Source organism: Myotis brandtii, unplaced genomic scaffold (genome assembly GCF_000412655.1).
Source record: "Myotis brandtii unplaced genomic scaffold, ASM41265v1 scaffold621, whole genome shotgun sequence".
NCBI classification, from domain to species: domain Eukaryota; kingdom Metazoa; phylum Chordata; class Mammalia; order Chiroptera; family Vespertilionidae; genus Myotis; species Myotis brandtii.
This window is the reverse complement of record NW_005370372.1, coordinates 3,914,344-3,928,350: the sequence shown is the minus strand read 5'-3', so window position 1 is coordinate 3,928,350 and position 14,007 is coordinate 3,914,344. Positions and strand designations below refer to the sequence as shown.

Genomic DNA, 14,007 nt, shown 5'->3' with positions numbered 1-14,007 from the left:
TAGGCAACATCTCAAAGTTGCACCTCCAATTCAAGTTAAGTTTAGGGACGCTGGACATATTTTCAGAAATTATTCTGAACAGAGGATTAAAATAAGAGATCGTGGTTCTGCACAGTATATGAAACAAAGTGCCTGGTTTTTAAAAGTTACATTGAGTTTCCTGCAGTATATCTATGGGACCCTTAACTAAGGCATTTTTCCATTTGAATGCATTATTTCCTGATGTGCCTATCACAGTATAGCAGACACACCCAATTATTTTTACCTCACCTCAGAAAATGTGACCCAAACACCACGTCAAAGACAGTAACTGTATTTGGTAACTGTATCTCTCAATTCAGCCACATCAGTCACTGGTACACGCATGCATTTTGACTGACTCTATTTTTCCACCGAGAGTTTATTCTTTGTGATGATAACACCGGCCTAACTCATCTAACAGACCATAAGTAGTTAGCACATGATCAGAAGAACTCACGTTTCTTTAAGACCTTGCCATAACATACATGTTTGAGTTTGTGTCAAGCTCACTTAATTAACATTTCCTGATTGCCTAAAAAAAGGTATTTCAGAATTCAAAATGAAGTGCTACAATATGGCATTTTTGCTATCTTCAGGAGAAGTTCAGAATAAGGTACTTTATATTATTTTGGCTAGCCAAGTTGTCCCTACTGAATTGAATGAAAAAAAATTATATTTTATATATAATGTGATTCTGGTTAATCTAGTGAAACGATTTCTTTCCAAAGCAAGCATAGAAAAGGCACTTGAAAGCATGTGGTGAACACTTAATGAGCACGATTTTAATGCACTAATCACAAAAAGCTTATGACAAAGTGAGCTAGCATTAAACACTGTCAACTTAATAACATTGAACAATTTCCCGAAGTTCCTCACATTTTATATTTGATTTGATTAAAAATATTCCTTCACATTGAAAATGTACTAGCATCATCTAACAGCAGGCTGTCTCGATCACGTATGTGCTTATAAATTCAATATTTTTGGTGACTGTGGTAATGTATATTAATAAGTCAATACATTCTGAGTCCACTAAACTAAGCAAAGCAGCTCACTGGACTAACAATAGTCTGCCCCTGAGTTCTGACATGCTACTTTTACTTAGTGATACGTTGATTCCAGTCTTTTGGTGTCCGTGGGCCAATGTTTCTTACTTGTTTTAGTTGACAATAGTGCAGAATGCAGTAGAATTGATTCCACGTCAAAGTTTCATTTTGATCCTAACAGATCCTTTGTCTGTGCTTTTACTCATCTTTTCAAAACAGATAAAAGGGACCACTGAACTATGATGACCTATGCCTTAAGGAGGGAAGGTTGTGCAGGGTCCTTCTGCTCTCCAGGCTTACAGGTACATAAAGAATCGGCACTCTGCCCTGACCAGGTAAGATCTTGCAGGTATCAACTTCTCTCTGTGTGCCTTTGTTGTTGTTGTCTTTCTTTGTTTAAAAGCCAAATTCAAGAACAGAAAGAATAATACAGTGAGATCTCAAGTTCAGAGAGAACATAAAATTTTGAGTGATAAAGAGACAACATTTGTTTTACTTAATTAGGGTGACATTTAAATTGAAAACAATAAAAAAGGAGACAACAAAGCAGTTTATCTTGAAATTCCTGGCTAAAAAATATGAGAAAGTTTATCTAACAATCAATAATGTGAAAGCATTTGGGTTTCAGTGGTTTATGAAGCAAACGATAAAAGCCCTTTCAAGGCAAATTTTCTAGACCTTGACCACAGAACTCATTTTTTAAAAATAATGATGAACAAAATTCTTCAAGCTGTGATGATAGCTGAGAAACACTAATCCTTTTATGTTAAGATAGCTTGAAATGCATCAAAATACTCAGAAAAATGTTTGTTCTATATTTCTCATGTTATCTGGTGTTCCTACCCTCACAATTTATTACATTCTTTATTTGATCTTTTATAAGATATTATTTTCTTCCAAAGTGTCTGTTAGATGAAAGAATTCTGTTCATCGTGCATGTTCAGAGACTAATAGAAGAGATGTTCAAACCTTAAACACTTCCAGCTCCTCCAGAATGAGCTCGCTGCTGGCAGAGCTGTTAGTCGGAAGAACCACCACCTTCTGCACAGTGCCCCGATCTAAGTCAGAGAAAGAACAAGGAGATGTTACAAGTCCTGTTTTGAAAGGGTGAGAAAGACACTTAGACATAAGATTACTGGCTAACAAACCAATGGACATGGACAACAGGGGGATGGGAGCATGAGTGTGCGGGGCGGGGGGGAGAGGTTGGGGGTTAATGGGGGAGATGAGGACACATTTGTAATACCTTAACTAATAAAAAAAAAGATTACTGGCTTAGAATTTAAAATATTATTCTTACATCATATAAACATTACTTTAAGCATTAATTATGCCACTCTATGAATCAAATATATTTTAGGTTGAAAAGAAACCAGTTGAGATTTAGCAATGTGGGATTAAAGCACATTTTTGAGTGATGATTTGATCAAATAATAATACATTTCTTCCAAAATATGTTTCTAATAAAATAATGAGATCATCTTGATCATCAAGGCCTTATTCTTTAATGTATAAGCATGAACTTGTGAATTTTTAATTTGGAAAGGTAAATTGCCACAGACACTGGAACACTTTGTAATTCTGTTGACAAATGTCCATGAGAAGAGTTAACTTGCACTGAGTTGTACAGGACTTTGCAACTAAGAATCACTTAGTGATGAAACCACAAATCACACATCTCACATCTCAAATTGTCCTTTTTTCTACATGAAAGATCCTCTTCATGCTTACAGTTTCTATTTTATGAACTTAATTAAAAGACTCAAACTAATTCTTAATAAAAAATAAACTGTACTTTAAAAGGTTACCAACTAAAATATTAAAACCTACTAAAAATTTTAAAAAAGTTTATATACACAAGAACAAGATTTGGAGATTTTTCCAGAACAATCCTTAAATCTTGTGAGGATACAAAGTATCTGATCTTAGAAGCACCTGATCTCACAAGTTTTAAACTATATCCCATAACTTAAAATTCATTTCTTCAGCCAAACTCAAAAAAAATAAGCAACAATACCAAAGCTTTGCAGGCTCTAGGTGTAATTTAAACACTTAAAAAATTTTAAATTGATTAGCTTCCTTAGAATGAGCCCTGGTAACAATCTGTACTATTCTCCTGGAAAGTAAGTAAGGAAATTATATGTTGGAAGTGAAAAAAACACTTGAGGACGCCACATAGAAAGGTCACAATTGAAAATTGATGAATGTGGTTGAGGTGTTTCCCAATTTCTATCCAGAGTTCATCACCAAGAACAGTGGAAACTTTGCAGAAATAAAACATGACAAAAAACCTAAAATGAAATCCTGGAAATGAAAACAGGGCAGGGTGTGTGTGTGTGTGTGTGTGTGTGTGTGTGTGATGGATGAGGGTGTAAAAACATCTTTGTTTTAGGTCCTGCTATCAGAAAGGTCATACTTTTTCATTTTTTAAGAAGTCACAACAGAGTTTATGGGTCCCCACTGCAGCTTGCAGGGATCACTGCCATTCCACATGACAGCAGTGGCCTCTTCCCCGAGGAGAGACTGAGCAGAAACTGTTTAACCATAATCCCAAACAAAACTACATGAAAGGAGATCTTGATTACAGGGGTTCCCAAAGATAAAACTATCAACCATGAAAATGATTAATAAGTATTCTCAAACGGGACAACTGGCTCTTTTTACCCAATGTCTTAACTTATTATGAGAGAAAACTTTATATAGATCATCATTTCTTCTGAAAGAAGCCACAGCAGACATACTTTATTCATGCCATTGTAAAATATTACAAAAATAGCAGCTATACAAATGGTCTAAAGAAAGGTAACATAAAACTTGCTTTTTACTTATTTGTAATCAAAACCGGAGCACCCCTTTTTATTGCTTGTCTTCCTATTTTAGTTTTGTTTGCTTGTTTGTTTTGCTGCTAATGATGAGTTAATTTCTATTTCACTTTAATACCATTAAAGGAAAATACATATATTTTTTATCAAGTAAAACTGAAGTTATGTGAAACTCTTGCAAAAATGTAAGTATATTTAAGTATTGGTAACAATACTGAAAGTGAAGCTTAAATAAAATCATAGAAATGCAAGATCCACATACAGAAACAAATATTGATTTGATGCCCATTATGTGAGTGGCTCAATGATAGAAATGTATCATTTAAATCTGCCTTTCAAGAAAAGAATATCCATTTTAATTCTTTCATTTTTCCATGCTTAGATTTGTATTGGTATTTTAGGAGCTTGCATTTCTGCAGAGCCCTTTATTACACTGATTAAGTTTTAATCAGTGCATAACAAATGAACACATTTGTTCCTATTATAATTACACATATTAAAAGTTCTTTATGCATAAATTAGAATAGTCATTCCAATTTGTGGTTTTAAAAATGAATGGAAGAGGTTTAAAAATCCCTGTATTATTGTTAATCATCACTATTAATAATGGTTAACCCAGGTTTATGGACATTCAACTTACATAGTTTAGGGGGACTTTCGTTAAGTAAGATAATACAAAAATACAAAAACAGAGTTGTTTGAGTCTTTCCCAATAGCTAAAAATGAGAAACTTTAAAACTATGATAAACCACCGCTGATAATTAGTCCAATTTTCTAAAAAAAAGATTCTATAACACTAGACATATTTTTTGTGATATATTCTTTAAATGATATATTTGTATAATATATTATTTAAATCAAAAAAGTTCTGGTTATCTAATATCTACAAAATCTTATTACTACAATTTTATCATTCAAGATCACTCTTTAAAAAAATGTTTTTATTGATTTTAGTGAGAGAAGAAGGGAGAAACTTCTCCATTGGCTTCCTCCTGCATGCCCCCCTACTGGGGATCAGGCCTGCTACCCTGGCATGTGCCCTGACCAGGAATTGAACTTATGACCTCTCAGTGCGTGGGACGATGCTCAACCACCTGATCCACATTGGCCAGGGCAAGATCACTCTTTCAAGTGCCAGCAAAATGTTGGAATATTTATTTTTTCAATTGAGTATAAGCAGACCTACCTCTTTGTTTTGTTTATTCATTGGACTTTCTTCTACCCCTACCAAGATTATACTCATTCTGTTTTTCACATCCCTCCAAGTTTATCTTTCTACACTCTATATTTTTTCTCTGTTCTAAGCACGATCACTCTCTTCAGGCATACCTTATTCAAATTAAAATCCAAATCACATTCCCTGTTTCTTTGGATACACTGTAGTTTGGCATTATTGTATTTGAAAGTGGTGCTCAGAATTATACAGGTTTTTTTTTACGATGATGCCAGATCTCAGCGAGACTGGAATATTGAAGACATAGCAATAGTTCTAGTAAGTCAGTCAACAACTTAGGTGACTACACAGACTCTCTAGGACTTGGTGCCTCAGAAACAAATATCCTAACTCTGGTGTACACCATTTACAAGCTCCCACTTTGGATGTCTTTATATTTCTGCTCCTGTTACAAACTGCCTGATGCCCACAAGCTCTAATTCAGATTCTCAAGAGACAGATTTAATTTGGTCCAACTTAATTATGACTAAAGCATATCATAAACCAATACTTAGTAGACAGTTCAGTTATCAAATGCTTAAGTAACATTTAAATCTGTTGTGGTGCTGAGAAAGAGTCATATATGGAATTACCCATGACTCCTCCCTAATAAGATGGTTTCTTTCAAAAAGCAGTCTTGGTAGACACCTATAGTTTTTTTTTTTGAAAACAGACTCAAATCCTTCACTTCCCTATATAGGAAATACTTTTGACATATCATTGGGACTGTATTATCCACTACTATGTAAATACATAGATTTAGATAATCTTCTATCCATTTTCACTCATTGATTCAACGTAATATTATTGAACACTTTCAGTGCGTCAGTCATCATATCAAGTATGTATGCAGAGATAAACAGGCATAGTCCTCAAGATTTCACAGTTTAGGATTTATGGTTTTTTGAGTATTATGTGTGTTCCCATTAATATGTTAGTCACTAAAAAAGATGCATTTTAGAATGTTCATAAAACTCCCAATTCATTATGTCCATATAAAGCTGTCTCTGTGTCCTTTAGTTTGAAGATGATAATGTAGTCATCAAATGTCTTTCTTCTGAGGGTAGTAAGAATGGCATTCCTTGAATGTATTGACAACATGAATCATTTTTAGTAAAGCTGTCTCTGTGTCCTTTAGTTTGAAGATGATAACGTAGTCATCAAATGTCTTCTGAGGGTAGTAAGAATGGCATTTCTTGGATGTACTCACAACATGAATCATTTTTATTGCACTGCAGAATTGGGATATTGTTTTTATTTCCTTGGGAAAAGCATCATACCTACAACAGAGTTACAGTGACATAGATTATCATCCTTTTTTCCTTAAACCCCAGTTTGCTTGTGTGTACATGTAAATGATAATTATACCTTTTGTGATGGATGCCTGTTACTAAGGCTTACCTAGAATCACCTCCCCTTCTTTTGATAATAACATGCTGAGACCTTTGGGAAAGCGCCCCCTTCTCATTTACGTCTTCATAGTTGAGGAATGGTGTAACACTCTCCCGCTCAGGGAGACACACAGGACTGGGGCTGGTCCTAAAGGGCATTCCTTTGCCTGTGATTCATGCAGGAGTGAGCACAGAACAAGTCAGGGCGAGTGCTCCCTGAGAATTAGATAAGTGGAAACCTCTTTCTTTCTGAGTTCAGGGCTGTTAAAGACATAAATCTGAAGATGTTGGAGCCATCCTTGCTGCCATATGCTGAGGATTTATGTTGTGAATATATTCAAGGAATGCCATTCTCACTACCCCCAGAAGGAAGACATTTAATAACTACATTTTCATCTTCAAATTAAAGGATACAGAGATGGCTTTTTGTAGACATAAGTAATTGGGAGTTTCATTGACATTCTAACATGCATATCGTTCAATGACTAACATTTTGATGGGAGCACACATAAATCCTGACATCATTTTAACACAGATTTAACTATGCCTGAGGCTGCCTCCTGTATTTCCCAGTGAACACACAAAAAGGAAAACACACACACATTTTTTTTAAAAAACTAGTTTGAGTAAGGTGTATGGGGTCACTTTCAGTTGAAATAATTCTAATTAATAAAAGCTACATGAATAATACATGGAAAGAGCTTAGCATGATGTCTGCAACATATTATGTCCTCCATAAGTGCAAGTTATTTTTTATTTGTAGTTCAGCCACTTACTAAACTTTTGACATTATTGGAGTCACCATTTTTTAAATTCAATTTCCTCATCTATTCGGTATAGATAATAGACATACCTTGAATACATTCAAGCACTGTTACATAAATCAAGCAAGATGAATCTTATGTATTTTGAAGAATGTAAACCTACACACAAAGATAACACAATAGGCTCACCAACCCACATTAGTGATTTTAATTCTCTTTTGTTTCGTTGAATTTTTAAAGAAATTCCCAAATGAGCTTCTTTTCTATTTTTTATATTTTATTTCACGTAAGATTTTTCTTTCTAATGTAAGGAGCATAGTAATATTATCCTTAAACTTTTCCACTGTCTCCAGACAAGAGAACAGCTTGTATTTATAGCACAGCAAGTGCTGGCTGTCTCAAACAAGTGATCAAACATAGCTCATTACCCAACGGGTCATTCCAATAGTCACTTGTATATCTAATCTGCTGAGTCTCATTTAAACTGTAGTCCTTAAGGGGGTTTCCCTAGACACAATTATAATGAAAAGTTTCAGATATGAAAATCAAGGCTTATATGTGATTAATAAAATTATAAAAATATCCACTTAATCTGCAAACATTACAATAATAATAAAACCTAGAACTGGCATGGATGTAAGGAAATAGGTGTTTTAAAACACTTTGGGTGGAAATATAATCAGAAAAACCTTTCTGGTGGGCAATAAGGCAGCTGGCCATGATGGACTAACTAATGCCAGAATAGGCTAACTGCAGTTAACAACTATAAAACTGGACAAACTGTATGAGGTAATTCTTTCTAGGAAATGAATAACAGCACAAGATTAAAATAAGGGAAACTCATATGAAAATCTCTCTGATCACTCAACTATCTGCTTGGGAATAATTTCCCAACAGAGGTGTAGAAAGCTGGTGTGCAAGTAGTGTGTAGTGGTCCCACTGAGATGAGGAAAATTTTGGGCAGCAGAAACTAATGAGTTCTGTGGCACATAATATCAAAGAGAGGGAGCTGCCAAGAAAGTGGGTTCCAAAGTCCCTGTAGAAATCTGCTGTGAGTCTGTAGCAGATTCCTGGCCTATATATTTGCAGGATTGAAACCACTCAAGGCTTAACAGACTGCAGCTGCTATAGGGAGAAGGGAATAGACAAATTATAGGTTCAACAGTTCTGGGGAAGAGCAATTCTTGGTGAAGTTGGAGTACCCTACCACAGTAGAAAGACCTCATTAATACCTTGTTAAAAGTTTTGGCATTCAGTTGACATAAGAAAGGCTGAGCCTAGAAGAGTAAGTGCCACATTCTAGAGTAAGACTTATGTTAAGCCTATCCTAACAAAACCTGGAACTCCAAGATCTGATAAGACATACAAGGGAGAAAGTTTGGTCTTTAAACTAAAGTACAAAAACTGAAATGCAATATTAACTCCATAGACTTAATAGTAGAGATTGAAAGAAGAAAGAGTCAATGAACTTGAAGTCAAAGAAATAGAAATTACTCAGTTGCAAGAACACAGAGAAAAAAAGATTGAAGAAAGTGTGACATTTTCAAATAGTCTAATATATGTGTAATTAGAGCTATGAAAGGAAAATAAGGATATATTGAGGAAGAAAAAATATATGATAAAATAATGGCTGAAAACTTCCCCAATCTGATTAAAAAATGCTATGTTGAAGATGTAGGAATTCAGCGAGACCCAAGGTGAATATATATAAAAAGAACCATACCTAAGCACATTCTATTAAAACTTCTGAAAACAAAAAATGTAGGAAAAAAACAACAACTTTGAAAGCAGCCAGAGAAAAAAGACATGTCATGAGAACAAGAAATATAATTATTGCTGATTTTTTATTAGAAATAATGGAGGCTAGAAGAAAATGGAATGACCTTTTTTTTTTAAATGCTGGGGGGAAAAGAGTTAATCCAGAATTCTATATCCAGGGGAAATATTTTTTAAGAAAATGAAGATGAAATAAAATAGTTTTTAGACAAATAATTTTTAGGAAAATTTTTGCCAGCAGATCTGCATTTGAAGAAATGCTAAAGGATGTTTTTATTCTGAAAGTAAATAACACAAAATGGCAACTCGAGTTTATAGTAAGAGTAAAGAGAACCAGACATGACCCTCTTTCCATCAGAGCTGGTTGATTGGTTTGCAGATGTTTGTCACTGCTGCAGCCAGTTGCAAACATAAGAAAAATTGACATAAGGACAAAGGTTTTTCCTACTCCCTGCTAAGGAGAACAGAGGCAAAAACTCAAAGAAAGGAGTTGGGGCCCTGGTCAAACCACATCTAAAACCACCCTATTATTGTGATTTTCAGTTAAATGAACTAATAAATCTTTAAGAAAAAGTCATCAAATAATGACATTTCTGAGAATTTTAAGTGAAGGTACTAATAAAATAAAACACCACCCACCCCCACCCAAAAATAACCCAGCAGAGCTACTTGTGATATGTGACGAAGTGAAAGAAAGTCAGTATTTAAGTATAAACCTTCTATATGAAAAGGGAATTATACTCTATTTTAAATTCAAGAATATTATCTTTGATTTGCAATTCTAAATTTCAAAAAGTGTTTTTTTTTTAAATTTTCTTTGGAGGTAAAATCTGTCCTGACTTGAACTTATTTGACCACAAAACCTGACCTGCATTTACTTGACACTATTTATGGTCTTTATTTATTATACGTGGTTTGAAGATTTCTGTCTGCAGAAATAGTACTGTTCATTTCAGGGGGTGTGGCCCAAGGTTCTGAAGCCATTTTACCTAATATATATGCACATATTATCTTTTCACTTTCAAATACTTCTGAATCCCAAAAGACATTTAGTTTCAAATAAGAGAATATAAACAAGGATTGCTTTTCTTTACATTTTCTTTTTTTTCATTTATTTTCCACATTAAAAACATAAGCATATTAAATTTAAACAATAAAAATAATAATTTAAGAAATATAATTAAGCAAAACTATAGCTAAAAATCATGTTGTAGTTAAAACTAACATGACAAAAAAGAAAGTAAATACTCAAAACAGATCTATTAAAGCTACTTTGCTAATTCAGGACACTGCCATTGAGGCTGCCTAACAGCAGTTATATTAGAGGGGAGACAGCCAGTCAGTACTATTCCCCCATATGCTGAACACTGGGTGTGCATGTAACTGTGCTCTGCGATGGCTTTCTTTCTGCAGTTAGCTCTCAGGAGTAGATATCCACTGTTCATTAACAGCCAAGTCAATGGCAGTTCATACATCACTATTGAAAAAATATATACCTACTCTCCCAAACCTACAATAGTGTCATCTATTTTCATTTTATCCATTCTGGGTTTACACTTGCAAATGGTGTGCACTTGAGCAAACATGCCTCCTGCAATACACTTTATTTCTCTATAAAATGTGGATATAGTTTTTGCCTTACATACCTGACAAGGCTGTTCAAGATCAAAGGAGAGCACATATGTGAACCTTCCTTGTAAACTTTACAGACAGTATAATTAACTTTACTTCCACAGTCTGAAATTGTCCTTCCATATTCCCACTCTTGACTTCTGACAATTTGCTATTCTTATATACCAGTTCTTTACTTTTATCTGTAATTTCCAAACAAATAAAATGCCTCCAGTACATTACCAGCAGACCCATCTATGATCTGTCATTACATTTTTTTCTCTCAGTTTTTCTTACTATAGTGTACTCAAATTTAAGTAATAATATAGAATAATTATGTACATATTATTTTTTGCCTTTTTTCTTCCACAAGAAAATGAACTATATGAAAGAAGAGTGCTTATGTCTAGTGAAAAGAATAGCATGAGGATTTCTAATCAAAATTAAAAAATATTTATGAATGCATATACACACAATGCATATATATCTACTGTATAGATACATGTGCATATGTACCTGCTAAATGCTTACTAATTTCTAGGCAGTACACTTAGGGTTTTACATAGATCATCTCTTTTAATCTTTAAAATAAGGCCATAAAGTAGTATAATTAAGGGAACTAGGGTTAAAGATCTTACATCATTTGCTCAAGATCATAGAACTATTAAGTGATAGAGGACAAGATTTAGACCTAGGTCCTTTGAATGTCAAACCATGTTCCCTAATTCTTACCCTAGAATATATCCAAGAATAACCTATTATAAATATTCTAATAAGTTATTCTGTATTTAACAAGGTTTGGGAGAAATCCCAACCAAAATCATAATTGGTCTTTATGAGGATAATCTCTGGAAATTTTAATTTGCTGTGTCTCACTGCCATATGCTTAACTTTATAGGTAAGCACACACATGCTTATAACTATTACTGCTGTAGAAAGTTTTAAATTTAGACATTTAATAGGTAGATTGAAAAGTAGACATGTAGGGCAAAGTTGAAACAAAAATCGTAAGGCCAATTACTAAAATGGCAATTATACAAGGAGTGACTAAATTTTAAGTTTTGATTGAGTTGAGGCTTATCAAAAAAATCAGAAAACAGCAAAATGTGCCAATTAAAAAATTTGACCTAATTATTTATTCAACTGTCCTCATGAAATACATCTGCTATATCTAATGTATCAAAATGTGTTTAATAAGTTTACAATATAATGTCTGTTTATTATGGTTCTATAAACTAATTTTGTCTGTGAGGTTTAAGAAAAACATATAATTTAATATCAGACTAAGTGACATTCTATTAATATAAATAGATTATTATGGTTATTTCCTGGTGATATAGATAAAGAATACTCAAATAGGATCTCAGAAATCACTAAAATTAATTGTTTTATAATTTAGTAAATTACTAAAATGTACAGTATCCCTTAGTGCATTATATCATGAATCTTTTACTTACATTTTGAAAACAAAAAAAATGGACTTACTTTAAATAATGCAGGTATATGTCCTATGTAAGGTTTTACTGATGCAATACAGGATGCAACAATTAAATTTCCAAAGATGCAAAACTGAAGTTAATGCTTTCTATTTAACCCTTTATCATTTGGGGAAGAATTACTGAGTTAATAAATTTTATGCTCACAAACTAACTGTTTTCCTTCACCATTATTTAATGAGATAGGCTGTCTTGCATTTGTTTTCAAAATTTAAACCACATACGAAAACCGGCCTGGAACATCCACCTAAGTTGCTGGGCGCTCAGGCAGAGAGAGGGGCACCCCCTCCTCACCGGCTTCATTGGGCACCTCCCAACCCACCACTGACTTGCCCATGTGAACCCCTTCCTACTGCCTCCTGTTCACCTCTCATTCTTGCCCCTGGTGTGGCTCTTCTCCTCTCAAACGTTGCTGGTCGGTTAGGATACAGGATAATGAGGCAAGCCGCACAGTACAGGGACATTCACACAAAACTACCCCATCTGATAATCTCACCGCTGCTCCTGTCCTGCCGGCCACTCTCTTTTCTTGAGTTCGCCATGATATTATTTCCTCTTGTTCTCCTATTACTTTCATGATCACTCTTTCTCCATCTTCTTGGTAAGTACGTTTTATTTTCCTACCCCTTAAGTGAGCTCCCCAGAGTAAAATTCTTATCTGCATAGTCTCCTAGAGTGACCTCAAAGAATTGTCATGGGTTCAGCTAACACCTCCATTGCCAGTGACTCCCCTATCTACACCTCCAGGACAGCCCTCTCTACTAAAGTGTTATCCATAATAACACCCTCTTGGAATTATCCATATCGATGGTCTAACAAATTTTTAACTCCATGTGAGACAGACCTGGTCTTGAATTTAATTACTGTTCCTAATAGCTTCTCAACCTAAGAAAGCTATTCAACCTCTCAAAACCTTAATTTACACAACTTCAAAAGGCTGTCAATAATTCTATCTTATTGGGTTGCTGTGAGGTTTTAGTGAGATAATGTCTCTTAGGTAATAAATTCAGGCTCCGATGAATGATAGGATAGGTGTGCCATTCAAAAGGGAATTCATTACTCTCCACATCTGCTTGCTGATTATAGTTCCCTTGGTCAGTGAGTAGTACTTCTTTCCAGGTGTTTGCCACGCCATTAATCTACAAAACTCTTAAGACACTTTTTTACCCTATACATAGATCTAATAAGTGAATTGGGCAATGTAGCAGGATACAAAATTAACACCCAGAAATCTATGGCCATTTTATACACCAATAATGAACTCACAGAAAGAGAAACAAACAAACAAAAAAACAATCCCATTTACCATTGCACCAAAAAATTAAGATACATAGGAATAAACTTAACTAAGGAGGTAAAAGACCAGTACTCGTAAAACTACAGGACATTGAAAAAAGAGATAGAGGCAGACATAAACAAATGAAAGAACATACCAACATGTTCATGGATTGGTAGACTCAACATCATTAAAATGTCCATACTATCCAAAGCAATCTACAGATTCAATGCAATCCCCATTAAAATACCAACGGCATGTATCAAAGATTTAGAACAAACTCTCCAAAAATTCATCTGGAATAAAAGAAGACCCCAAATAGCCACAGCAATCTTGAGAAAGAAGAACAAAGTTGGAGTGATCACAATACCAGATATTAAGCTGTATTACAAAGCCATTGTTCTCAAAACTACCTGGTACCGGCACAAGAACAGACATATAGACCAATGAAACAGAACTGAGAACCCAAAATCTTACCCAAGGCATTATGCTCAATTAATATTTGACAAAGGAGGCAAGAGCATACAATGGAGTCAAGACGGTCTCTTCAATAAATGGTGCTGGGAAATTTGGTCAGATACATGCAAAAAA

At 34.4% G+C, this 14,007-nt stretch overlaps 1 protein-coding gene across 3 annotated transcripts in view; it reads right to left on the bottom strand.

Moving 5' to 3' along the window:
* Positions 1–14,007, bottom strand: part of SEMA3C (sema domain, immunoglobulin domain (Ig), short basic domain, secreted, (semaphorin) 3C) — a 156,641-nt gene that overhangs the window by 22,153 nt on the left and 120,481 nt on the right. For all 3 annotated transcript variants that reach the window (XR_001359381.1, XM_005880038.2, XM_014528192.1), the window contains exon 13: positions 2,037–2,125. Coding sequence is in view for 2 of the 3 variants with exons in the window: in XM_005880038.2 (XP_005880100.1) it covers positions 2,037–2,125 (89 nt within the window). In the remaining variant the exon portion in view is untranslated. The remainder of the gene's footprint in view (positions 1–2,036; positions 2,126–14,007) is intronic.